Source organism: Hevea brasiliensis, chromosome 3 (genome assembly GCF_030052815.1).
Source record: "Hevea brasiliensis isolate MT/VB/25A 57/8 chromosome 3, ASM3005281v1, whole genome shotgun sequence".
Classification (NCBI taxonomy): Eukaryota; Viridiplantae; Streptophyta; class Magnoliopsida; order Malpighiales; family Euphorbiaceae; genus Hevea; species Hevea brasiliensis.
Genome location: NC_079495.1, coordinates 90,444,501 through 90,471,771, shown reverse-complemented (window position 1 = coordinate 90,471,771; position 27,271 = coordinate 90,444,501). Strand labels below are relative to the sequence as shown.

The following is a 27,271-nucleotide window of genomic DNA, read 5'->3' as shown; positions in this document are numbered from 1 at the left end:
TTCCATGAGTTGACAGATCCAGAAGAAAAGTAATACAACCAATCCTTAACTGTGCCTTCCAAGGAGAAAGGGAATGCTCGAAGCTTAATCTGGTCCTTTGAAACTCCTTGAGGTTTCATGCTGGAACACACAACATGAAATTCCTTTAAATGCTTATGTGGATCCTCACCTACAAGACCATGAAACTCAGGCAACAAATGGATTAGTCCAGATTTTAACTCAAAAGCAACATTTAAAGTAAGGTATTGAATACACAAAGGTTGTTGGTTTAGATTAGGAGCAGCCAACTCTTTCAAAGCCCTAGCAGCCATGGTTTCGTTTTTGGAATCTGAATGTGAATCCGAGTCTGAACTTAATTCCATTAGATATTGGACTCCTTCATATATACTCGGAATCTGCCTAGCTTGCTTAGCCAATTTTCTCAACTGTTTAGCTATTTTTTCTACTTCTGGATCAAAGAGCAAGTCACCAAATTAAGAAGTTCTTGTCATAAACAAAACAAAAAAAAAATCAAATAAAAACAGAAAAATGCCTTAAAATCCTAGAAAACGATCGAATTTGGCCTCAAGAGGGTGGGGCCAAAGAATCCTATGGATTGATTGGTCTTGATCTGAACATTGTTTCCTTTAAAAAAAGTATAGAGCACCCTCCAAATTCAACCAAAAATCTGTCGACGAATAGTAACACCGTAATTTTTGCCGAAAACCTGAAAACAATAACACTTCACAAACAAAGTTAATAACAAAATATCCTAACACTAAAAACACGAAATCCAACAAAATTTAGTCCCCGACAATGGCACCAAAATTCTTGATGGTTGTCGAATCCACCAAAAATTAAATTAACTAAAATTACAAGTAATGAAATATTTTCTGCAGCAAGTGGTAATCTAGGTCGAACCCTAAAGACTATATTACTAGATTTCATGCACTCGTGTAATAGGAAAAGAAAAGGTTGGGGGGGAGGGGGGGGGTGTGATTATAACACTAAATAAAAAAAAAAATCACGTTCAGAAATTAAAGAACTAAAAATATAAAACTCTCAATTTAAACAAACTTCAGTCCAAGGTAATTCGCATTCCAATGCATGACTCGATCATAGACAAAAGAAATACAATTATCTCTTATTGAATACTTAACGTAGATTTACCAAACAGCGAGGTAAAACCCCTAACTTCCCTATACTCATCAATTCGAGCCCAGTACTCTTGTTGACTCTAATTATTAACTGAATTGGTATTAAGCAATCCTCATCAAATTAATAACTGCTTTAAGAACAGGAAGTAGTTAAGCTGAACAACGATTTATAAAGCATAAACTTTTAATTCACCCTATTGTTTCCTTAGGTTATTATCGAAAACTTGGATCATAATCAATAAAACCTAATTACTACTCATATTCAATCTTACATAACAATTACGGATTATGAAGATGAACTAATAATTGATCACATCAAATAATTAACTAATAGGCCTTTTTAGCAAATCATTTAATAGATAAAAAACAATGAAATCGGGAAACAAATAGATATTCAAAAAGACATAATTTAAATTAAGAATCTATTCTCACAAATCATGTATAAAAACTAGAATCCCTTGAACTGAAATTAAAAACTTAGCCACTCATCATGGCTTACAAAAGAAAAATAAAAAAGGAGAAAAACTAAAACTATGAACGTGAATGGAGAATGAAGGTGTTGAGGCCGTGTTGAAGGTCTGAATGGATCTATTGAAGCTACTGCCAAAGATGTTCTTTATAATAAAAAACCTAATTCCAAAGATAAGAACCAAAGTTAGAAAATTTTTGAAATTCAAAAAGACAGATTTTTTGCTCTGCAATAATGGCCGATTTTCAGCCACTTCCCTTGTGATTCTGTCTCTGACTTCTTCAAGAAAGTTGTAGCCCTACTTCTTAGCTTTCCAACGGGTACTCATTTCCCCAAATTGGAGGTCTATAGCCCAAGTTATGGGCTAAAAATCTAGACTAATTCTGACAGAGTATCCAGCCCATAATGACAACTTCATTGTCATTTTTGACAATTAAAACGGTCTTATCTCACTTCCAGCTCTTCATAAAAATTGTAAAAGTGGCTCTTAAGGTTCAATTGGGCCTGGGTTTGTTTCATTTGGACCTCCTGAGCTCCAGATATAAAATAAATTCCAAGACTAGATGTGACACATCAAGTGTGGGCTTTTGTAATAGATCCATAGCTCATTTTGACAACCTTGAAGACTGATTTGGGCTTTGGTCCCTCTTTGTCATTTGTAGTGCTCTGACTTAGCTTTTCAATGAATTAAACAATATTGGATTTGGTGACCCACAACTTTAGAAATACCTGAAAAATACAACAAAGGTCAAATGCTGAAAATTTTTCCATTTAACACAATTATTTCAACAATTATCTAAAAATATGCCTAATTAATAACTATACTTTAATCAACTGAATTAGGCATAAAAATACACTAGAAACACTGAATATGATGGAAGTAAAATTAATAAATTATACACTTATCATCTATCAGTGAAATCTAGTTCGAACAAATTTTTTCAAAATTTTTTTAAAAAATTAGCTATTGGATTGCCTAAACTCATATCGAACTAGAATCAAACTAAAATATTCAAGAATCCAACCAAGACCAAATTGTTCCCATGCGATATGGTTTAGGTTTATTCCCTTTGCGAATTAAAACCATTGATTTCGACCCAAAACCGTCTCATAGTTGAGATTGGTGGTGGTGGTAATAATGAAAGAAATAAGTTCAAAAAATAATTACATATATTTTTATATGTAATGATCATTATATCAGTCATATTGTAATTGAGTACATGATGTAATTATTTCATAACATCAAATTTTTCTTATATAACCAAACAATGTAGTGAAATATACAATATAATCATATTAATGTAGGGACAAAGGAGTTGTATTGATGGGTAATGATCATCCCTAAAACGTTGTTGTTGTTATTGGTACTATCAAAATCAAAACGCATGATGATGTGGTCAAAACTTTGACTTAGGTATGACGTGTTCCAAATATTGAAAGAGAACCTCATCTCTTTGTTTTCTTTAGATGATAGTGTTGCAGATTTTCTAGTGGAGGTGGAATTTTGAAGGTTTTGAAAACTACCCTTGTTGTGATGAAAGCCAAATAAATTGGCAGGTTATATGTGCTACAAGGTTCTGCAATCACTGGCACAACTACAATTTCTACTTCTTTGTCAAATTCAGATGTGACCAAACTATGGCAAATGAGGCTAAGATACATGAGTGAGAAAGGCTTATCTATGTTAAGCAAGGGAGTCTTCTTTGTGGCCAAAGTACATCAAGTTTGGAAATTTGTGAGCATTGTGTTTTTAGTAAACACAAGATAGTCAGATTTAATATAGGAGTTGGGTTATATCTATTTAGATTCCTTCAAAAAGTGGTGTCGATACATGCTTACCTTTATTGATGACTACTCCAGGAAGGTATAGGTTTATTTTTTGAAGCACAAAAATGATTTTTTTTTTACTACTTTTAAGCAATGGAAAGCATTGACAGAAAGACAGATAGCCAAAAAGATTAAATATTTTCACATTGATAATGGCTTAAAATTTTGTGATAGTGAGTTCAACAAATTTTTCAAAGATGCAAGCATTATAAGACATCTTACAGTTAGAGGAACTCTATAACAGAATGGTGTAGCCAAGCATATGAGCATAACTCCATTAGAAAAAGTCTAATGTATATTGTCAAATTCTAGCTTATCTTAAGATTTCTGGGCAGAAGTAACTTCTACAACTTGTCATTTAGTGAATTGTTCTCCATTTGCATTAATTGATTGTAAAACTCCAGAAGAGGTATGGTCTAATAACCCTGGTGATTGCTCTAGTTTGAGAATATTTAGGTGTCTTATTTATGTCCATGTCAATGATGGCAAATTGGAACTTAGATTTAAAAAGGGAATATTTATTAGTTACCCTCCTAGTGTAAAAGGATATAAAATATGCTAATCCTAAGTCATCTAAGTCTGTTATCAGTAGAGATGATGTGTTTGATGAATCTTTCATGCTTCACCTGAGAGAGGAGTTTTTGGTTCTTTTAACACAAGTATGCAGAATTCAAACAAGTAGGTGGAGGTTGAGCTTGAGGTGGAGAATATATCTTCTTCACAAAATAATATTTTAAAACATAGCCTAGTTCAGTTACCCACTTTTATAGAAGTAAAAGAATCAACATAAGAGGTGGAGGAGGAGTACTTCCTTGCTAGAAATAAGCTAGAGACAAAAAAAGAAAGCCTCTTAGATTAGTAGATTATGTCACTTTTGCCTATGTTATTTAACAAGAAACAAAAGGAGTTAGTGAACCTTCCACATATTTAGAAAAGGTTTCTTGTGATGATTCTGATAAGTTGTCACGACCCAAATTTTGGGTTGAACCGACACTAGGACTTGAGTAGGCATAAGGCCTCCAAAGCTCGCAATAAGCCTAACTATTCTCTAACCCAACCTCAAAGCCCATATTTAAGCCCATTTTCAAGAAAATCAATCAGACAGAGTCCGGCTATAATCTGAACCTGTGATTGGGGAGTTTTTGGCTCGCTCAATCTGTGATTACAAAATAAAATCATTTGGGGAGCTCAGCTCACCCTTACAATTATCAACAACTCAATATGATCACTGGGAGCTTAGCCCTCTCATCCACATAACCCATTCAATCCATAAATTCACATATACAGAATCAATAAGTTATAGATTTCAAATAATAATCTATTATAGTCCCAAGTCAAATAAAATATCTTCTAACACATGCAAAGTTCTAGAACTTTCGAAATTTACAACACAAACATAGATAGAGCATCTAAGAGACCTGTGACGTAGAAAGCAAGTTAAACACAAGTAAGAGTCATCCTGTAACCTGGAAAAAAAATAGGTGAATAGGAGTGAGTGTTCTACTCATAGAGTAAGATAATGATTTTATAAACAATTTCTATGACTACCTAAGTCTAGTGCATCCCTAAGAATGAATGCAACACCTTCACACAATTCAAACAGGTCAAGTCATAATTACATCAAAAGCAATCTGGAGTACTCACACACATGTGTGTCATATCCATACTCATACACATTTATATGGGAGTCGATCTCCTATACAGCTCTCTTAGTTCCAACCTCTGCCAGTGAGATCAACTCAAAACCGGACTTTCTCTTAATATCCAAATGTGGGGGCCAGCGAGATCAACTCAAAGCTGTGCCTATCCTGACTTATCCATAATAAGGATCAGGTCCCAGTGAATCAAGCTCAAGCCGCGTCTACCTGTCCTACCCATATCCATATACACCACATACACACCAACTCACACACACAGCTCTAAATCGTTATAAAACAATAATCACAGCAATATCATCAAGAACAAATGCAATATAAGGCGTACCTAATTTTTACTACATACATAAATGTATAAGTGATGCATGAGCATGCCTTGAATATGTAATACTATTGAAATTATAAATAAAATCAATATCTATTCACTAATTAACCGAAAGTCACTACTGCAGCTGGGCGGAGGAGGAAGGCTGACCTGGCTCACCTAAAAATTATATCACAAATTTACAATATTTACTTAATGCAAAACTTTAAAGAATCAAAGGGACATCCTAAGTTTTACCGAAAATTCGACAAAGTTTTCCCTATACTTAGGACCTACCCAACCTGTAAAATGATCCAAATAACACTTCTAAATCATATCTCCCATATCCACATCTCATCAACATCATATGGCCCCTCCTGGGCCCTCTAAAACAGTAAAAAAATCATATAATTATATATAAAATAATTATTTAAAAATTTGGGGTGTTACATAAGTGGTTGATTGCTATGCAAGATAAGGTAGAATCTCTTCATAAGAACAAAATTGGGAATTGGTGATACCACTTAAAGATAAATGGAGTATTGGCTACAAAAGGGTCTTCAAGAAGAAAGATGGTATTCCAGGTGTTAAATATGCTAGATATAAGGCACAGTTGGTGGCTAAGGGCTATAATGAGGTATAAAAAGTTGACTTTAATGATGTTTTCTTACTTTTTAAACATAGCTCTATTTGTGTCTTGTTTACTCTAGTTGTTGTGCATGATTTAGAGTTAGAATAGCTAGATGTTAAGACTGCCTTCTTACCTAATGAACTTGAGGAGAAAATTTGTATGCAACAACTTAAGGGTTTTAAGATTAAAAGTAAAGAAGACCATGTTTGCTTGTAGAAGAAATTGCTATATGGATTGAAGTAGTCTCCTTAACAGAGGTATAAGTGGTTTGATTCCTTTATGATTGGGTATGATTACTCCAAGAGCCAATATGATAGTTGTGTGTATTTCAGAAAGGTTGCTAGTAGCTCATTTATTTATTTGTTTATTTATGTTGATGATATGCTGATTGCTGCTAAGGATATGTTTGAAATTAACAAGTTAAAAAGAAAAGTTTAGTGGTAAATTTGAGTTGAAAGATGTAGGATCAACCAAGAAAGTACTTGGTATGGAGATTTACAGAGACAAGACTGCAAGTAAACTTTATCTGACTCAAAGGAATTTTATTGAGAAAGTTTTGGCATGAAAAATGCTAAACCTGTAAGTACTCCACTTACTACTCATTTTAGACTTTTTGTCGCTTTATCACCACAATATGAAAAAGATTTTGAATATAGGTCACATGTTCCTTCTCTAGTGTTGTTAATAGTATTATGTATGCAATGGTTTGCACTCACCCTGACATTGCACATGGAGTTAGCATTGTTAATAGATATATATCTAATCCTAGAAAAAAGCACTGGCAGTATATAAAATGGATTTTGAGACACTTGAGATATACTCTTAATTCTTGTTTGGAATTCATAAAGAGTAAGAGCAATGTGGTTGGTATGTTGATTTAGATTATACAGGTGGTCTTAATAAAAGAAGATCCATTACAGGTAATGTATTTGCCCTTAAGGATTGTGTAATCAATTGGAAAGCTACCTTACAATCTACAGTTGAATTTTCACTATAGAAAAAGAGTACATAATAGCAGTTGAAGCTGTAAAGGAAGCTATTTGCTTAAGATTTTTATTTGGCAAGCTTAGTTCAAATTTGCAGGTGACTCAAGTTCATTGTGATAGTCAAAGTGCTAATCATTTGACAAAGGACCAGATGTTTCATAAGAGAGGAAAACACATTGATGTGAAATATCATTATTTTTGAGATATTATTTCTCAAGGAAATTAAGAAAATTGGTATTGTAAACAATCCTGCTGATATGATGACTAAGCCTTTTTCAGTAAGCAAGTTCAAGCATTGCTTGGAATTTATTAAAATTTGTAATAATTGAGCTTACTTGTAAGGGCTTATTTTGGAAAAGGTGGAGATAAATCTTTTAATTTAAAGCAAGATAACTAAAGTCAAGGTAGAGATTTGTTATTCGATGACTTGATTCTTAATCGTTAAAAAGTCAAAAGAAAACAACTTGGACAAGTTGCAAATTGTAACAAAAATTGCTAACTTTGGAAATTGTAAGCTGACTTTTGCATGGATATATAAAGGAGATGAATTCTCCATTTGTGGTAACCCATTTTTGTTAAAAAAAAAAAAAAAAAAAAGAGAGAGAGAGAGATTTTCTCTAAAGTTTTGTGAGTGTGTGCATTTATGAGTTTTGGATGTAATTGAGTTTTAGGGTTTGAGTGGTTATTTCTTATTATTTTTCATTTGTTAGTTTATTAGTAGACTTTCTGCTCCACTCCACCAGTAGACGTAAGCTTACGCTGAACCATATAAATTCTGTGTGTTTCTCAAGTTTTCTTTCTTTTTATATATTTTGTTATTGCATCCATTAATCCAAATAAATATTTATTCCACTGTAAATGATCATAACACTATACATTTCCCAAAATTCAATAAAGCCCCTTCTCTAATAACCATTAGAATCCATTACAAGATCTCCACCAAATGCATCATTACATTGACCAATGCAAGTACCATTTATATTAAGTTTAATCCAGCCCAAAGGAGGAGACTGCCACTTAATCTCCACCACCATAAGCAATGGAGCAAAAGATCCTACTTTCGCCAAATGATTATTCACTTATAAAAGCTCTTTTGCTCTACATAGAACATATGTAATAGAACTAACATATGTAATTAAAATACTAGATCAACAAACTCTTCTGAGAAAATACTCTAATTCTGGTGAGATCATAAAGACCAATAAGCTATCCAAAAAGAGTTGTATAATAAACTCAATAAATCTGAATTTTATGAAATTGTTTATGAAACTATTGCATAATAGACACAGAAGAATTTATGAAATCAGCTCATACAATCACATGACATAACAACAACTATACATTACATGTAAAGTTATAATCCTAGAGCACATGTAAAATGGATTCAGCAAGTCACATCCAAAGAATAGATTGATTGCTCACATCCAAATTCTTATGCAAGTGTTCACTATTAGTAAACAAATGCTACTTGATAGCAAAGCACAAATAAGTTCATATTCTTTGAGGACCTTAGCATGACCACACTAACTTCCATAAAGGACACTTATCATACCAATCATCACTAACTAAAGAAAAGTAAATAAATTTAATAGTGAAAACACCATACAAGGAGCACCACCAAAACACACCATATAGACCTTAGGACGAAGAGTACGGAAGGTAGGGGGGAGGGGGGGGGGGAGGAGAACATATGCAGTGGCCAATAAAGAAGAGTGTGGTATAAATAATTTATCCAAAATGCTAACAAATGAAAAAACTCATCAATTTAAGTATAACATAAATATAAATAATGTAATCAAAAGAATTTTTTTTTTTATAAGCAAATGAATTTATTAATATAAAAGTTCAAGAAACATGAAGAGCACAGGATACAAAATTGAATAGCATGCTCTAAGAAACATAAAGGAAGCACTAGTATAATTCAAAAAATAATAGAAATCCCAAGACCAAAACAAAGCATTAACATGAAAATAACCACATCTAAAGCATATGATATATCCAGCCCAAGACATGCAACAAGTAGCTAATACCCAAAAAGTAGCTGGAGACTCGAAGAAGCAGCAATTCCTTTGTGCAACAAGGATTGCAGGAGAGGTTTCCTTAATTGCAAAAAAATTATCCCAACCTGCAACCATCAAGCGATGTACAGTATCAACCAAATCTCAAAAAAAAAAAAAAAAGAGAGAGAGAGAACAACCAACTAATAGACCCATGTACCATGGAGAAATACAATCAAAGAAGAACCAAAAACCCAAACAACAAAACTCCAAAAGAACAAGAATGACACCAAAGGAAATAGCAACAACTATGCTAGAGTGAAAAGGAAAAAAGACAAACACCTTAAATGCACAAAGAGGACACATCCAAAAGTTCCTAGAATAAATCCCAAATAAAAACCAAAAAAATACAAGCTAGCCCATGCAAAAGGAGACACCACAAACAAGATAAATCCTAATCAAAACAAAATTGCCTATGAACTAGAGAAATTATAAAAACAGAATAAGGGAACTTGCAAATTGAAAGCTGCTAAAACTAAAAATTGAATGCAAAGACCATAACCACCAATAAAAAAAAAAAGCAGTGGCCTCTTTAAAAGGAGCTAAATTAGAGCTAAATTGTTGAAATAGAAAATCCTTAACAATTTGTTCTGTCTTAGAAAAAACAAGCCCCAGTTTCTTCCCTAAGATAATTGTTTGCTTGGCTTCTTCTCTTGGATCTAACCTTAGAGATGGATTTCTGTCCTTCAAAGGAGACTGCAAGAAGACCAAATTCATTCTTCCAATCTCACCATCCATTGTTTCTAAAATTGATTCCTCATTTGATATATTCTCATTTGAAATTTTGTCCTTAGATTATCTTCTGTTATACTTCCTACTAGCTTCCTTTCTTTTTCTCTCCCTTTTCCCTCCTCTAGAGATCTTTAGGTGTACCTCAATAATTTTTTTATAGGAGCTTGCTCCTCCTTTAAGGTTTACACCTTTACTTCAAAATCCTAGAGAGATTAATACATCTGGGATGAAAGGGACAAAAGGTTGGGAACTATTCTTGCCAACAAAGAGGATAATAGCGAGATTATTGTGATTGCATGAAAGGAGGAGAATGGGTTTGGGATTAGAACCCCCATTACATGGGCTAAAGGCAGGGCCCAACATAATGATATCCTAATTGGAAGAATGGTTCAAATTAAAGCCCAAGCTTACACCATCAATAATAAAAGGAGGAGGGAGAGGTAAATGAGCATCTCTAATTGCATGACAGCTCACTAAACCAGGAAGATTTGATTGGTTAGAAATTGAATAGTTATTTTCTTTGGCAATGGTTAGCATAGCAGCACTAATAAATGTACATGTAATGGATGTCAAAGGAGCTTCATTGGGAACACTTACAAGAGGAAAGGCAATTCGTTGCTCCTTGATGTCCTAAGAAACATCTTTAAATAAGGAACTGTAGACTTGTTCCCCATAAAATTTGGCATAAGGAGAGGCATGCAAAGAAGAGCCCGAAGCCTGCATGTTATCCTTTGATGGGTCCCCATGTGGGGAATTAAGAGGTGACAATCTAAGCCCCTCATGGGAGTCCATACCATGAGTTGTACCAAACTTGCAAGTCTCCAAAACATTACTACAAGCATTCCCATTAGCTACCAAGGGTGAGGAGGAAGGGATTTCATGATGAGTATCAATTGTCAGATGAAAGAAATCTAAGTATGGTTCCTTGAAAACTTGAATTTGGAATTAAGCGTGCTCAATATCAACAAAAAAGACTTTGTTAATGTGACTTGGAGAACTAGTAAGAATAAGGATGCTAGTAAGATCTGACCTTGATTTGAGCTTGTAGGACTATCCAAGGAGACAAAAGTGCTAAAGAAATTCCCAACCCATTTAAAAAAATCTTCTGCCATGCTAATAGAGGGACTTCATGTAGATTGAGCCAAATGGGCTGATCTAAAGGTCGATGAAAATGTTGCCATGGCTATTTATCGAAAACCCATTCATGAAGCCACTCTAATGAATTTTCCAGTAACTTGTCCATGATCTTCTTATTATCAAATATAAGAAGAACCATATTGCCACCAAATGACTTGACATCAATTGAAAAGATCCCATCTTCCATAAAGAGAAACTGTGAATTATTTAAGGTTTTGACATCTTTTACACAAGTAATAGAAGTACGTGACAATCAAGCCATATTTTATTTTTTTTAGTCCCTGCTGGAACTGAATACTACCTTCCAACAACTTCACAATGTTTAGGAGAATTTGAATCTCTCAGCCTCCTAGGAAAATGTCAATAACATTGCCACCCTCCATGCATGTTGAATGGTTGACGGTCTTTAAATGCTACTTATCATTGCTAGAAGTAGGGGTAGGTCTGCTTCTTATGGATCTTAATGCCGACGCCCTTAGCTTATTTGAACCTATCCAAATGGAGTTGAAAATGTAGATAAGGTCATAAATGACCGATATGGATGATACTTTAATAAATCCAAATCTGTGACCTTTGATGTTAAGCTTGTTAGGTATATACATCTCTCCAATAGCACCAAACTTTAAAGAATCCTCTACAATCCTTGAGCATTGAGTGAGGTGGGAAAATCTCCACATAGATGGACGATAGGTTAAGGTTTTGTGGCAAAAAGAAGGGGGTTTTACGGAAGGGAAGAGAAGGGTTATGGGAATGAAAATTGGAGTAATGAGATGGAAGAGACCAGAGAGGAGGGGAGTGGAGGGGTTTGCGAGGGTGGAGGGAATCAAAACAAATTTAATTATAACTTTATATATATATATATATATATATAGAGAGAGAGAGAGAGAGAGAGAGAGATTAATTAAAATAAAATTTTATTTGATTTAATAAAATGATATTTTTATTAATTTGAGATTAAAATTGATAAAAAAAAAAAAAGAATTGACTAATATTGATCATGTGGGAAAAAATTTGAATTATTTTTGTCAATTGAATCACCAAATTAAATTAATTGGTAACATTGACACTAGCGCTCAAGTTTGATGATTAAATTTATAAAATTAAAAAATTTGACTAAAACTGAAGTAACTTCCAAAGGTTTGGACTTTTTAATTATTTGGCATATATATATATATATATATATATATATATATATATATATATATATATATATATATATATATATATATATTACTAAAATTAATAAAAAAATTTAAAAAGATTAATTAATATTTAATAGTGTAGAAAAATATTTGAATTAATTTTATTAATCATTCAATCAAGTTAATAATAATAATAATAATAATAATAATAATAATAATAATAATAATAATAATAATAATAATAATAAACCTATGAGTATTTTAGTAGCTTTTTTCCAAATGATTGTGTTTAAAAAAATTATTATCAAAGGGGGGGTGATGGAAGTTGAGTTGGAGGAGAGAGACTGTAAAATGCTACCCATCGATACGTCCATCAACAGAATAATTATAAAAAAAAAAAAAATACACACACAATCACAGGAAAGTCAAAAAAATTATTAAAAAAATTTAACATTGTTAAATAGAGCTTACAATATGCAATAAAATTTAACTAGTTTAAGTTAATTACAATCATAAGACTAACAAAGTAATACAATGTAAATAATTTAAATTTCAAGGTGTATTATCATTATTATTTTAAAGTGTTGATTAACTAATTAATAAATGATTAAGTTTCTCAATTTTTTAATAAGAACATCAATTAAATTATAATTAGTAAAACATATTAATTTATTAAAATAATTTAAGAAATAAAATTAATAATTTTTGAAACAATAATAGCAAAAATTAAATTTTCTACAAATTAAATCATATTAAGGTTATTTCATTATTAAACATTTATTTTTATTATTTAACAACTTTAAAAAAATTATATACGATGGCATTTTTTTTTTAATTATGTAACTTCCATTAAATAATTAATAATTATACAAATTTGACATTGTCTTTTTCAATTATATAAAAAATAATATTTCACCTATAATTAATTCAAATTATTATAATCTATATATAATTTATTTAATCAATATTAAATATTTATCATAGATAATATTTTACATTTTTAGCATGCATCATATTTATTAATAATAACTACAACCAATCTTTTGTATGTTCCACAAACTTATAAATTTATTTTCTTAATTGTTATATATTCCACAAACTTTTACATTTTTACAATTATATTCTAACACTAATAGAAAATTTATAAAATATTTTAAATTCAAAACAAAATAAAATAAATTAAGCATTTTTAATTAAAACCTATCATATTCATTTTAATCACCTCATATCTAACATATTATAAAAAAAAACCTTGTTTTCCAAAAAAATATTGTAATTATGACAACAATTTAAATTTATTAAAAATTAAAAAAATTAATTACCTACACATTTTAATATATTGCACAGACATATTTATAGGCAGCGTCTGGTTGTCTATTTTCTATAAATGGAAGCTGGACACAATTATATTAGAGTCTTGCTAATTTTTTAATAAAATTTTTTGACTTTACTATATTTTTGCATTTTTTTTATTATTATTATTTAGCTGATAGACATATTATGGGATAACGTCTTATAATTTCTCTCTTTCAACTCAGCTTCCTTCACCCTTTCGGTAAATATTTCAAATTTAACCCCCTTTGATAATAATTTTTCTCAAACACAATTTTTTTGGAAAAAAGCCCGTATTTTAAGCCTCCACCACTTCATCACCGGGGCAGCAAAACTTGTTTTGACAAAGGTCCCATCTAATATTTCGTTGAAGTAGCCTCACTGCATACCGCGTAGCCTCACTGCGGCAATAAAGCAAACACTTACGCAACTATTCTTTACTTCGAAGCCGACTAGCACAGAATCTCGTGAGTGATTAGTTCTTGGTTTTCCATCCTTTCAATACTTCTGCTCCTTCGTGTTTCTTTATATTAATGATTAATTAATAGTTTCTTCTTTACTGAGCTTACACTTCTTTCATGAACTATGGGTTTCATTGAATTTGGGTGGTTTGTCCCTTCGTTGCCTTGTACTGTGTCATTCATATAGCGACTTAGAATCCTTTTCTCTAGGCCATTTCCCCTTCTGGGTCATGTTAATCTATCTCTTTTAGCTTTTGAGATTGTGCAGTACCGATAGGAAGATTGGTTCTTACGCATTTTACTGTATAGTTTCCTGTCCAATATTTTGCCGTTATCATGGTAATTGAGTAGATTGGATGAATTTGGTTGGATTTAATCAAGACCTAGCTGAGTTGTGTAATACTTTAAGAAGCAAATTCTCGGTAATTTTGTCATAAGGATTTAATACAATGTTTTCTTCTTTTAGACACTGTTTATTAGCTTTAAAAGTAGGAAGCAATTAAAATTGCACATTCCATTTTGTGTATGAGATTTTGTGCGTTGCAGTTTTGTTAAAGCTATTTGATCTCTTTAATCAGGATAAATGCAGAAAAGAGGTGGAGATCATTATTGCATTGACTCTTTCAACCTGTGTTTTAATATAGAATTTCCTAGAAGTCTCTGGTGGAATATAACATCCAATTTTAGTGCCAACTGCTGAAATGCATTCCATGGATCAATCAGTAGAGAAAAAAAAAAAAAAAAACAACAGCAACAAGAACATTTTCTATAGTATTGTTTTCTAGTGCCTTTTCTTATTCTAGTTTTTCAATGTGCATTTAGACTGTTTTCAACGGTGAAAGTGTATTCAGTACATTTTATATGCATTTTAGAGAATTATAAAGCTTGCCTGCAAACAAATAAAATTCTCCATTTGTCCTCAATTTGTAATTTGCTTATCATTCAACTGTCACTGGCGTACCTGTGTACTATCTTGCTAGCACTTTTATGTTATATGATTTGCACATTTTGATTTGAAAGACAAATGGTATTTTCAGCTTGCGTTAACATGCAAAACATAAGGAACTCCATCTTGAGCCATGTGAGGCTGAGAGGTTTTGCTCAACAGCTGTTGCTTACTCAGAGAAGAAATGTCTTCAAGCAACTGCATCAGCAAACGCATGCATTAAGCAGTACCAGTCCTGATCAAATTATGGATCGGGTAATAGGATTGGTTAAGAAATATGATAAAATTGATGCTGCCAAGGTAATTAATGCATATTTCTCTTCTATTTTTAATTTCTCTGTGTGTGTATGTCCATTTTGTGATGGTTTGAATTGGCAGACCACCTTTATTTAGTGTGAAATTAAATATGTCATATAGTAATGCTGATTATTTTGCTGTTACAATTCATCAAACAAGTTTCAGCTAACGAATCAAGCTTTCCTTAATTTCCTAAGGATTGAAGATTATTGAAAGAATTAATATTGGTTTTACTTGACCACTAAACAGGTTACTGAAACAGCTGATTTCCAGAAAGATTTGTCCCTGGACAGCTTAGATAGGGTGGAGCTTGTTATGGCTTTTGAGGAAGAATTTTCCATTGAAATCCCTGATGAGGAAGCAGATAAGCTTTCTTGCTGTGCTGATGTTGCAAAATATATAGCTTATGGAGCTGAAAAGAAGATTTCTGGCTCCTGAATTGATTTTAGAATACACAAAGGGCACTCTTTATGATACATTATGTAGGTTGTTGATTTATTCTTAGATGTCGGCTAGTTTTGGTATTAACTTCATCTCTCCTCGTTCTGACCATATATAATGGTTGTCAGATCCATGATCACTCCTATTGTTTTTCTTATTGATACTGTGCTAGTGTCATTGGTCATAAAGCAAGACTGGAAATTTTCTTTTATACATCAATGTCCGTGTTGTTGTCATTATTTACAAGCAGGCTTTATGCATCATCTCTCTCTCTCTCTCTCTCTCTCTCTCTACGTATGAGTTTTAAAACTGACAAGACTGGAATTGAACACTTGCAACTCATTGCTGTGACTGAAGCGCCATCCAAATGAGCCTTAGGGTTCTGTCCCAATCTTCTACTCAAGAAACGGGAATCTATAATGCAAGCTGGTCATCACTTCTCTCCCTGTTTGTGCAAGCTGATAAAGGTCTAGATCTCAAATGCAGAAATGTAATCTTTCCTGCAGTGTAATTGCGGATGCCATTCCTAGCTGAAGATAACTTCAGTGCCATGTGTTTTGTTGCAAAGGCAGGTAGGCAGGCCGAGTTCTTTGGTATTCTCATAACCTTGACTGAGCATATTCTCTCCAAGTTGGGAATTGCATGGAGATGGGAAGGAAGATCAATTTGGAAATCTCCATATTCATCAGTTACAACTTGTGCAGAAGTTGTTTTGCTCCACTTCTCTTCCGTGTCACAGTTGATGGTAACCAAAGCACCTGCATGAATTTCAAAGCCATATGATGATATTTAACAAAACGGTGCGGCTATTATAAGCTTGATTTTACATGAGAATGAATTTAATAATTATTAGATTAAATATTTTCATTTAAATTTATGTATTTATTATATACATTTTAATTGATTTTGCATGATTCTCGATACAAACATTTGATTTAACAATTATTAAATTTGTTCTTCAAACTTATATTAGATCTATCATAACAAAAATAAAATTATAATCTCACTAAACAAGCATATGCTCGAGCTCTCAATTGAACAGGGGGAACCCCCTCTCCTTTTATGTGTGTGTGTATATATATATTAAAAATGTTTAAAGAAAAAGAGTATTAGGTTTATATTTTATTTTATTATTATATTTATGATTAGAGGTATTCTCGAGTCAATTTTTATCACTAAAATTAATTCTCAAACTCTAGATGTCAAGGGAGGAGCTTTTATCCTCACTAACAGAACTAAACTTAGTCAGATTTTGAATCTCTAAGTTACTACCTCAATGATAATGATGTGCCAACAATAATTGATTAATTAATTTATCTAATTTTATAAGATTTTTTTATATCTGCAAATAATTTTCCCTATTCAATTATTTTCACTACCATATCCTTTGGTTTAAAATACTCTAATTATTATTATTTGCAGAAAATATGGTATCCCTTCTTTTCATTTAATGGGATGTATACCAAGATTGTGCAAATAAATAATGAAATGCATTTTGTACAATAAATTTTTATGGTGAGATGTAACTATTGATGTGGGCTTTAGCATTACGATCAATAGATGTTATCCTCTAACTCTGTGTATTCTCATATAAAATGAAGATGAAAAACCAGGCCTCGGCTGAGGGTGACGGCAATTTTGGGTGGGTTTGCGTCAGGGTAATGTTTGTTGGATCTTAGCTTCGATTCTTCGCATTCTTTACCTTTAGAAAAAAAAAAATTATATATATATATATATATTTGAAAGAATGGGGGACAAAGAAGACAGTTGATTTAATATCAATTCCATAACTAATTTTGTAAATTTTGCTATTAAAAGTTTTACCATGGCTATTTTTTGAGAAGAGTTTAAGGTACAATTAAAAATAATTTTTTTGCTCTTTAATAAATTAAAAAAAGATTTAAAATGACGTTCTCAAAAAATAAAAGTTTAAAATTCTTTAAGAATTTAAATTATATTGCAAAATCTTGAGACTTAGTTAAATTTGTTATTTTTTAGACAATTATATTAAATTACATTAGCCTGCCAATATATATATGAGTAATTATCTCAACTTTTTATATAATTAATTCTTAAATAAATTAAAAATTTAAAGATCTATGAGTATTTATTTATTTTTTATAAAAATATTTTTCATTATTTAATTGTGATTTTAAATTAATGATATATATTTATATCATGTATATATAAGTATTTTCATATTTAATAAAATTATCAAAGTCTAAAAAATAAAAAAATGACTTTCTATTTTAAAAAGAAGTCATTTTCTTTAAAAATAACTTAATTTTTCATTTAATCAAAAAAAAATCTTTTTATTAATCAATTTTTCTGGGTGCCTTAAATTTTAGAAAATGTAAAAAATATTTTTTAAAAAATAAACGGAGCCTTAATCATTGCATTAATAGTTGAATGGCTAATTCTTTGGAGTTTAAAATCATTGCATTAATCATTCCATTAAATATTGTTTGATGATATTAGCAAATAATTAATCTAATTAACACAACACAGGATAGCTCCTTAACCTGTTGTATTATGCTTTTCTTTAGCAGTTGGCTGAAAATTGTAGCTGTGACTCTTCACCTATAATTACCAATGACTTTCTCCCTAATTCTAGTGGTTTTCTTTGATCACAAGTTTGGCTGAAAACTACTCTATATCCTTGCAGTTGAGAAAATGCACTCAATGAATTTATGACCACCACAAAATTAAATATAAGAATAAAATTATATCTAACACAAGCCCCCCACAATCTTGTGTGTAAATTTCCTCAATAATTTTGTTCCCATAAATTCTTTGAAATTTAATAATAAAAAAAAATATAACTAACCTAGCTTACTTAAAAATTGTTGATAATCTTTTTTAGTTAGAAACTGAATTCAAGATCTCTTATATAAGAAGAACTCATCTTCTTTCTTTCCTTATGAGCCATGCTAAATGAAAAATTCATGCACGATTTTGAATGAGAGAAAGAAGTAAGGGATGGTTCTCCCATTTTTGTCATTGTTAGTATCATTGAAGTAAAACTAAATATTAAAACTACTGGAGTATTTGCATGATAAGAAGTATTAATTTTCTTAATGAAAGAAAGGTCTAGGCAATGAATCCATGGCGACTGTATATTAACATTTCAATGCCATTTTCCTATGGAAGAATACATATATTTGTGTAAACGTCATACGTGGTTTCCTTTCTAAAACATGTAGAAATTAATTAAGATTAGAACAAAGAAGAAAAATGAGCAGAAGCACAAACCTGAAACTGGCCATGCTAGAAGCTGAGGTTCACCATGCAAACAAGCCGCGCAGAGAACGGTGCCAGTGATAAGGACGGTTGAAAGCTTTTCCTCTCCATAACCAGCCAATCTCACCATTTCTTCTCTGCTGGCCAAGTCGTAAATTGGGTTGATATTATTGTATCCTTCAGCCATTGACGTTTGAAGTATGAAGAAGAAGATGAAGATGAAAATGAGCTTCATCACGAGATTGCTGCAGCCGCTAAAGTTGGTCATCTTCTTTGTGCTTTTCCCTCAAATTTTCTGTTTCGTAATATACTTGGGAATATAATATGACACTCCACCTTGGCTTTGGCTATGGCTATTTATAAAGAGCTCTAATAATCACATTTGCTGTTGTCAAGTCTTCATATTACCATTAGGCCCCTCATGTCCTATTCCTTCTCTTATACCCTTAAATAACGACGGAGCCAAGATTTATTTTTGGGGCTACAACAACACTTGCAATATATTTATTTATAGAAAAATTTTTATTTAAATCTAATTTATTATGATTTAAATTTCAGATATATAAGATTTATACATTCTTTAAGTGAATTTATTATATATTTTATGTTTTAAATTCACGATGAATTAAGTATAAATAAAAGAATATTTATTTATAAAATTTTTTATCCACAAAAACATATGTATATTTTTTATTTTTGTACAAAATTAAGAGGTCATATCATTATCTCTAAATTTAATTACTTTTTAATAAGTAATTATTTAATATTCTTGAAGCATATGTTTCTTTTCTTGTATAGTTATAATCTCATCCTTTTTATAAATAATAAATAATTAAATTTTTATATCTATAAAAAGCACTATTTTGAATGCACTCAGTATATATTATAAGTTTCTCTTCTCAACATAAGTATTTTTAATTAGGTTTTAATAAATGTTTTTTTTTAATTCTTTATTTTCCCATTCTTTAATTTTTTTTTATAATTTTTTAAACGGATAGGAAAGAAGATGCGAGTCTAATGATGGCAAAGTTGAAAATTAAAAGAAATAAAAGGGCATAAGTATGTTAGGAAGCAGAATGTGCAAGAAGTTGACAGGGAAGCTAAAATGGAGGTTGGTAGCCTACTCTTGTCGTCTAAATATTAAATATTATAAGTCTAAAGCACAAAAAGGCCGCTTACCAAAGCTTTAAGCACAGACACGTCTTATACTATGATCATAAGTTGATTATATTTTCAAGCCTGCCCCAACTGTCCTCATCTGCACGTACTGCCTATCTCTCCATCGTAAAAATCTTGGGCAATTAGAGCCCTTTTTTTTTTTAAATCCTACCCGAATTATATATATATCCATTCTAAAATAATTAGTAATTTTTTTATTTAAATTTATATATAATTTGAGATGATTTATAATTAAGTCTTCATTTATTTTATGAAAAATAATTTATATAAAAAATATTTTTTAAAAAAATATTTTTCATAAAAATATTTTTTATTGTTTAGTTATAATATTAAACTAATGATATATGTTTATATAACGTATGTATAATTGTTCTACATTATCAAAATCTAAAAATTAAAAAAATGGCTTAATTTTTTTTAAGAAAGTATTTTTTTTTTGTTGATCTATTTTTTTAAGTATTTCAAACACTAAAAAATATAAAAAACAAAGAATTTAAAAAAATGTTTTTCATAAAATAAATGAAGTCTAAATTATTTATAAATTTAGAGATTGATCCCATTGTTGGCTTCATTCAACTAAAAAATAATCTATGTAAAATTATCTGATCAGCTCAAATATTAATCCAAGAATTAAATTAATAAAATTAGTTTTTTTTAAGTTAATATTTTAATTTAAAATGATCTGCAACTCATAATTTGATTAAAATTCCCACAATTAATAGTTTGATTTGAAATTTTTTAATATTGTGATTTGAAGATTAGTTTAAATCAATTCGAAGCTTGAAATGATTTAACTTAAAATCACTTAAAACAGAAAATCTAAAATTATTTAAATTTAAAAGAATATGAATTCAAATAAACTACTCAACAAAACCCATTAATTTACCACTCTATGCACGATCAACCTTTTACCATCTCTATATCACTACAAGAATTTTTCATAATAGAAACCGAATTTATAAATGGATTCATGTCAGTTTCTAACTTGAAACAGCTTTTGAAATGGAAATTAAGCAAGATGAGTAAAATATATTAGAAACCGAATAGCAACAGATTTGAAACCAAAGTTAGAAACCGATTGTTGTCCATTTCTAATTCTTTATATTTAGAAACCGATTGATTTCGGTTTCAAAATTTAAGATAGTCCACTTATGAATTTGAAGGCAAAATTAGAAATCGATTTTCAGTCAATTTTTAATTTCTTATATTTAGAAACCGATTGCTTTTAGTGTAACAACCCAAAAAAAAAAAAAAAGAGGTGACTTTTTCGTGTGGCAGTGGAACTCAATTCCACTGTTAGAAATTTTTTTTTCAAAACAAAAATCGTGTGGGGGCGGGGCCGGCCCCCCCCCCCCCCCCCCCATTTTTCTCTCCTCCCCTCTCTTCTTCTTATTCTCTTCTCCGGTGATTGGTCGGCGACCTCCCAAGCAACTCCATACTCATCGGCAACGTCACCAGTGGCGGCAGCAACCCAGAATTTGGCCAACAATGGAGAGAGAGAGAGAGAGAGAGAGAGAGAGAGAGAGAGAGAGAGAGAGAAATGGGTCTCAAACTTTAAATGCTCGTATCCGGCGATCCCGACGTCCGATTGGAGTGATTCCAGCGGCTATGGACTCCTAAGAGAGAGCTCTTTCATATGAGACCAGCCTCACCGGATTTGGTGGCCGTTTTCGGCGCCAGTGAGGAGAGAGAAAGTCGACTTTTTTTTTACTTTCAGACAGATTTCCGACAATTCGACAATTGGATCGACGATCCAAGACCACCTATGGATTCAGGAGAAGGAGAGAAACATTTTGGTGTAACCAGTTCTGGTAGATGTCACCAGCGATGAACAGCAAACCACTGTGCGCGGTGGTTCCAGCACTGACTCCGACGAGCTTTGGGGATGATTCAACTTCCAGAGGCTTTATCATAAATTTTTGAAATTTTTGAGACACAGATAAGCTTCGGGTAAGATTATTTTCATTATTTCTCAGTCTGTGGAGTATAAATGCAGTGTTTCTTAAATAGGAAAAATTAGAGATAAATTCTAAGGAAAATATATGATGAAAGTAAAATTATTTGGAGATATTCTATAGTGTTTGTTGAATTTTAGAGTGATTGTAGAATATTTTTTTGAAAAATATAAATGGATTTTAGTTAGATTTTTAGCATATGGGCATATAAGATTATATGGAATTATGATATTTAAATATTATATGATTGGTTGAAACTTGAGAATAGAGATTTAAATATGTGAATATTGAATTAGGTTGAATTAAGAATATGTTAGCTGTTGAAAACTTATAGAATTGAGTAATATTCTTAAATAAAATATTCATGGGTGATTAGAAAATTACAATTCCTTTTGCGGTAGCTTTATAACTTTATTAAGGATCGTGGGGCAAAATTTTAGAATTTTTAGAGCTTGTTTGAGTAGATTTTTATAAAATATCAGTTATAGAGACTAAAACGTAATTTTTCAAGTTTATGACTATTATCTGATTTGGAGGGCCCAAGAGGGGCGATATAATGTTGATGAGATGTGATTGTGAAAATTAAGAATTTAGAAGTGTTATTTGAATCTTTTTGCAGGTTGAGTAGGTCCTAGGTATAGGGGAAACTCTACCGAATTTTCGGTATAAATTAGGATTACCTCTTTAAATTTACTTTTATTTGAATTGGCACTAATAAATTCACAATAAAATTACGTAGGTGATCAGAGTCAACCATCTTCCTTCACCTAACCTTTACCCTCGTCTCTGGTGTATTGTGAGTAAAATATTAATTTTAATTATAATTTCAATATTATTATATGTTCAAGCATGCCCATGCATCACTTATAAATATGTATCTATGTAGTTAAACACTAGGCATATTTTATAAGGCATTCTTAATTGATGAAGTGCTATGTTTGTTGTTTATGGTAATTTAGAGCAATATGCGTGCGTTGGCGTGCGTGTGGTGTGTGGTATTGGATATGGATAAGATGGGTAGACGCGGCTTGAGAGACACTCACTGGGACCCGGTCCTTTATGAATAAGTCGGGGTAGGCACGGCTTAAGAGACACTCGCTGGCCCCTGCATTTGGTTTATTAAGCGAAAGTCCGGCTTGAGAGACACTCACTGGCATATGTTTGATTAAAAGAGCTGTATAGGGGATCAACTCCCATATATGTATTTTTTGAACAGTATTGGATGTGTGAGTGCTCCAAATTACCTTTTTACTGTTATGATATGATTTGTATAAAATTTATGATGATGCTGCATTCCATTCCTTAGGATGCATTAACTTTAGATAACTATAGAAATTATGGTTAAAATTAGTATTTTACTCTCTGAGTCGAACGCTCACTCCTGTTCATCTATTTTTTCAGGCTACAGGAGAAGTTCTTTTGCAGAGCAACCTGCTTTCTTCCTTGCAGGTTTAACGTCGATTATTTAATTATTTTATTATTTTTCTAAATTTGAAATCTAGAACTCCGCATGTGTTAGTAGTAGTATAGACCTTGTTAGAAATCATATTAATTTAAATTATTGAGATTAATAAATGAAGATTTATATGGTATTTAAACAATTTGTAAGTGATGATATTAGGGTTGAGCGGGGCTTCCTTGACTTCAGTTTTTTATGGTTATTGGATTGGGGTGACTCGAATAAAAATATTTTATTTTATTTACATGTTGAACCTAAGTTTTTGGGTCTTGGTTATGGATTTGAGAACACCAAGGCTTACTACGGGCCTCGGGGGCTTTATGTTGCCCCAGGTCCTAGTGCCGGTCTGGCGCATAGGTTGGGTCATGAAAAAGTTAGTATCAGAGCTTAGGCTTTAGATTCATGGGAAATAATGTAATTGGGAGTGTAAAAAGGAGTCTTGTTAGGAGGTCATATGCAGGGTATAGGATTCTGTTTCTTCTTTTTCTATAATTCTTTGTTTCTAGATTCTGCGTTATATCTCGGGAAATATAAGAGTGCCTCAATTTGTGTCTTGATTTTTGTGGAGTACATAGAAATGTGAAATAGAGTTAGCAGACATGTTAAGGTCTGCCATGGAAATACGTTCTCCAAGAAACACTATATTTCTATCAGTATGGGTCCAAGTGTTGTGCCTATCTGGTGCTAGGCACGAGTACATAAAGGTGAGTTTGGATAGTATAATTGCACTAGATAAGGGTGAGGATACCACTGCTGGCAGTCGTTAGTGGATGACTCAGTTAGAGTAAGTTTATGATAATAGTAGCTTTAAGAAAGATAAGAGATTAGGAGACCTAGTCTGTCAAGACGTATCGTAGTAACTATACAATGTTCTCGATGTCTGCTCTGCAAGCTGCAGATTACAGTACCGACATGAGATTATTGTGTAGAGCTGCATGCATCCCCATGGTGCTTTATAATGAGGGTGTTTGTGGATGGTCTCTGTTTTGGTATAGTTATGCCAGAACAGAGTTCTATATCTGCAGAGAAGTTGGGAACTCCTGGTTAGGGGTCTAGAGTTAGAATATTAAAAGGTCACAGTTGGGTGATAACTAGAGTCAGTGACTTAGTTACCCTAGCATGAGCTAGAGTTACATTAAGAGTTGCCATCAGACTAGAGGTTGCGGATTAGTTGCAAAGTAAAGATGACATCTATAGAGTAAGACCATCTGATCTTTGGTATGGAATTTTGGATGGTTTTTTGCAGTGCGACAAACGTTTTGTTGAGAGCTTAGTGAGAATAGTATACCTAGTGTGTATCAGCAATGTGTAAAGTACAACCCTACTACCTAGAGAAGGTCGGAACTATGAATTGATGATTTACAGAGCTATTATATGATAAGAGAGTCATTAATTTGACATGGTTTGGCAAGGTGGTAAATGTAGTACCTTTGTTGCAGTAAGTTAGGGTATAGTCCTATCTTTTCAAAAGAGATAGAAGGTTATTACTAATAATGATTACTTATGGAATAGTGTCCCAAATGGGATTGTTGTGTGAGATAGAGAGTTGTTAGCTTAGGTGTTCTGGAGAGGGTATAAGTTCTATGCAGGAATCATAAGATGTAAGATCAAGATGTATGTAAGCCTTTAAATTGAATGACAGGTTTGGATACTTAGTATTTTAAGTTTCAGCTAATTAAATGGATATAAAAAAATTAGAGTTGCTATAGATCCCCTCCCTAAGGTAGTAGGGGGTAGTATGTAGTCCAAAAGGGTAAAAACAGAGATCACACAGTTATGACTGCTATTTTCTAAGTTCATCATTAGCTTCTTAATGCTTAAGACAAAAGTATACTCTAAATAAAGTAAAAGAAAAAGGACAAAGGTTAGCATCGATAATATATATATATATATATATATATATATATATATATATATATATATATATATATATATATATAGATGGAGTGCGATTCAAATGCAGTAGGAGAGATAGCCTGAATGCTAGTAGAAGTTTATCTAGGGTATATATGACGTGGTAAGGATAGTATAAAGGTATAAGTTTCTGACATGAAAATCAGGTTCGAAAAGAAAATAAAGCTAAAAATGAAAGAGTGAAAGTTGGATTTGGGTAAGATAAAAAAAGTTGGCTAAAGAATAAACTGGAAAAACAGATTAGGATAAGATTAGAGAGAATAGAGCCAAGATACTGAGGAGGTGAATGTGGCTCTAGGAAGGGTAAATGAGATAAATTAAAAAAAAAAAGAAAATTAATTTTTAAGGATAGAGAGCGTAGAAAAGGATGGCATTAGGAAGAACATTGTCAAGTTATGGAACCCAGAAGTACAGGACTTAGAGCAGGTCATAATTGATGTAGTGTTAGGAGCCTGAAACTAGAGCTTAGAGTTACTGGATCTGGATTAGACCTTATCTGTTTTCTACCCCCAAGGTAGGATAATGGGGCAATGACATAAGAACCCTTTTGGTTGTTGACAGTATAATGGAAATTAGTTGAGGTGTGTGACCAAAGTAGGTAGCAGCTGTTGAGCGTGCTGTGGTAACTTGAATTGTATTGTCAGATAAAGAAGCAAGATTAGTAGGAGTAAGCTGGATAAAAGTCAACATAAGGGATTTAAATATGCAAGATGAGGGATAATGTCACAGAGGCTTGATGTTAAAATTTAGAATGGTGAGACCTAGAGTCTAAAATTGGAGTTAGACAGATATTTATAGTGTGATCGATAAGATAATTATGTAAAAAAAAAGTAATAATAAATAAATGAATAAATAAATAATAGTATGATAATATGTAGCAGAATGCTAGTAAAGGTCAAAATAGGACAAGATAGGTATAGGTATAATTATAATATATTGAGAAGTACATGGACTAGAGGAGTGATTATTGGTAAGATTGGAGTAGATATGAAAGAATATGTGAGTGCTTTTATCTTCTAGAATATAACCAAGTATAAGGAGCATTAGACAAATAATTATAAGTATGGAAGATAAATGGAGAGTAGAAAAAGAAATAGTAAATTCTAAGATGATATATCAGGCAGGACAACAGTATAACAAATGGTATATACAACTGATATCCTGTAATAAAGCACAATAATTACAGAGAAATAATGAAACTAAAAAGGGAGACTAAGGGGTATGAGCTAAATCTTGTTTATCAAACAATGGTATACCATAAATGGTGGGAGAATATTTCTCTATTTTTTTCAAATTAGCTCGTGTTTCGATTCTAGGAGATTATGTTAAAAAGAGAGGTCATGTCAAAGTGGCCCAATTAATTGAAAATTTGATGGGCATTAGTACATATCTAATCTTTTGAGGCAAAAATGACAATAGTGGTGTACCTAATGTTAAGTATGAAAGAATGATTAAAGAGGTGACAGGAGTTAAATCGAGCTGGTTACCAGGGTTTACAACCCTTTTGAACTATAAGCTAGGAAGTGCTATTTGCTAATGAGTTATAGTGAGTGAAATTGTTGCTAATGGGAAAAGTTGAGGCTAAAGTTTGGAAAGCTATGAGCAGTATATGTGATTATATTAAGGAGAATGAACACGTGAAGTATCTTGTTCGGAATTAAGGCATGGCACATATTTCCCACAACCGTGTTAGTTCATATGGAACTTATAATTTCTGGGGCTCTTATCCATCCAGGATGAGCAATTTCCTACTAAGGCTGATAGGGAATGATAATGTTCTAATAGTTAAGTTGGAAAAGGGGATACAAAAAGAATTTTCTACAGTTAATTACAAGTGTTACATAATGTGAAGAATGTGCTGGTAGGAGTCAATCGTAAGGCTAGAATTCTCGAAGTAATGGAACTAGTAATCAAAATAAGACTAAGAAATAAAAAAAAAAAAAAAAGAAAGTTAAAGTTGATAATGGGATG

The 27,271-nt window shown here is 31.9% G+C and overlaps 2 protein-coding genes across 2 annotated transcripts; one reads left to right on the top strand and one right to left on the bottom strand.

Moving 5' to 3' along the window:
• Positions 1 to 13,569: 13,569 nt before the first annotated feature.
• On the top strand, positions 13,570 to 15,816 carry LOC110666484 (acyl carrier protein 3, mitochondrial). Its single transcript, XM_021826981.2, has 3 exons — positions 13,570 to 13,875; positions 14,907 to 15,115; positions 15,362 to 15,816. Exons 2-3 carry the CDS (start codon positions 14,918 to 14,920, stop codon positions 15,548 to 15,550), a joined length of 387 nt encoding a protein of 128 aa, XP_021682673.2. The 5' UTR covers positions 13,570 to 13,875; positions 14,907 to 14,917; the 3' UTR covers positions 15,551 to 15,816.
• On the bottom strand, positions 15,738 to 19,121 carry LOC110666482 (uncharacterized). Its single transcript, XM_021826980.2, has 2 exons — positions 18,806 to 19,121; positions 15,738 to 16,311 (listed from the first exon to the last, which is right to left on the bottom strand). Exons 1-2 carry the CDS (start codon positions 19,059 to 19,061, stop codon positions 15,968 to 15,970), a joined length of 600 nt encoding a protein of 199 aa, XP_021682672.1. The 5' UTR covers positions 19,062 to 19,121; the 3' UTR covers positions 15,738 to 15,967.
• Between the last annotated feature and the right edge of the window lie 8,150 nt (positions 19,122 to 27,271).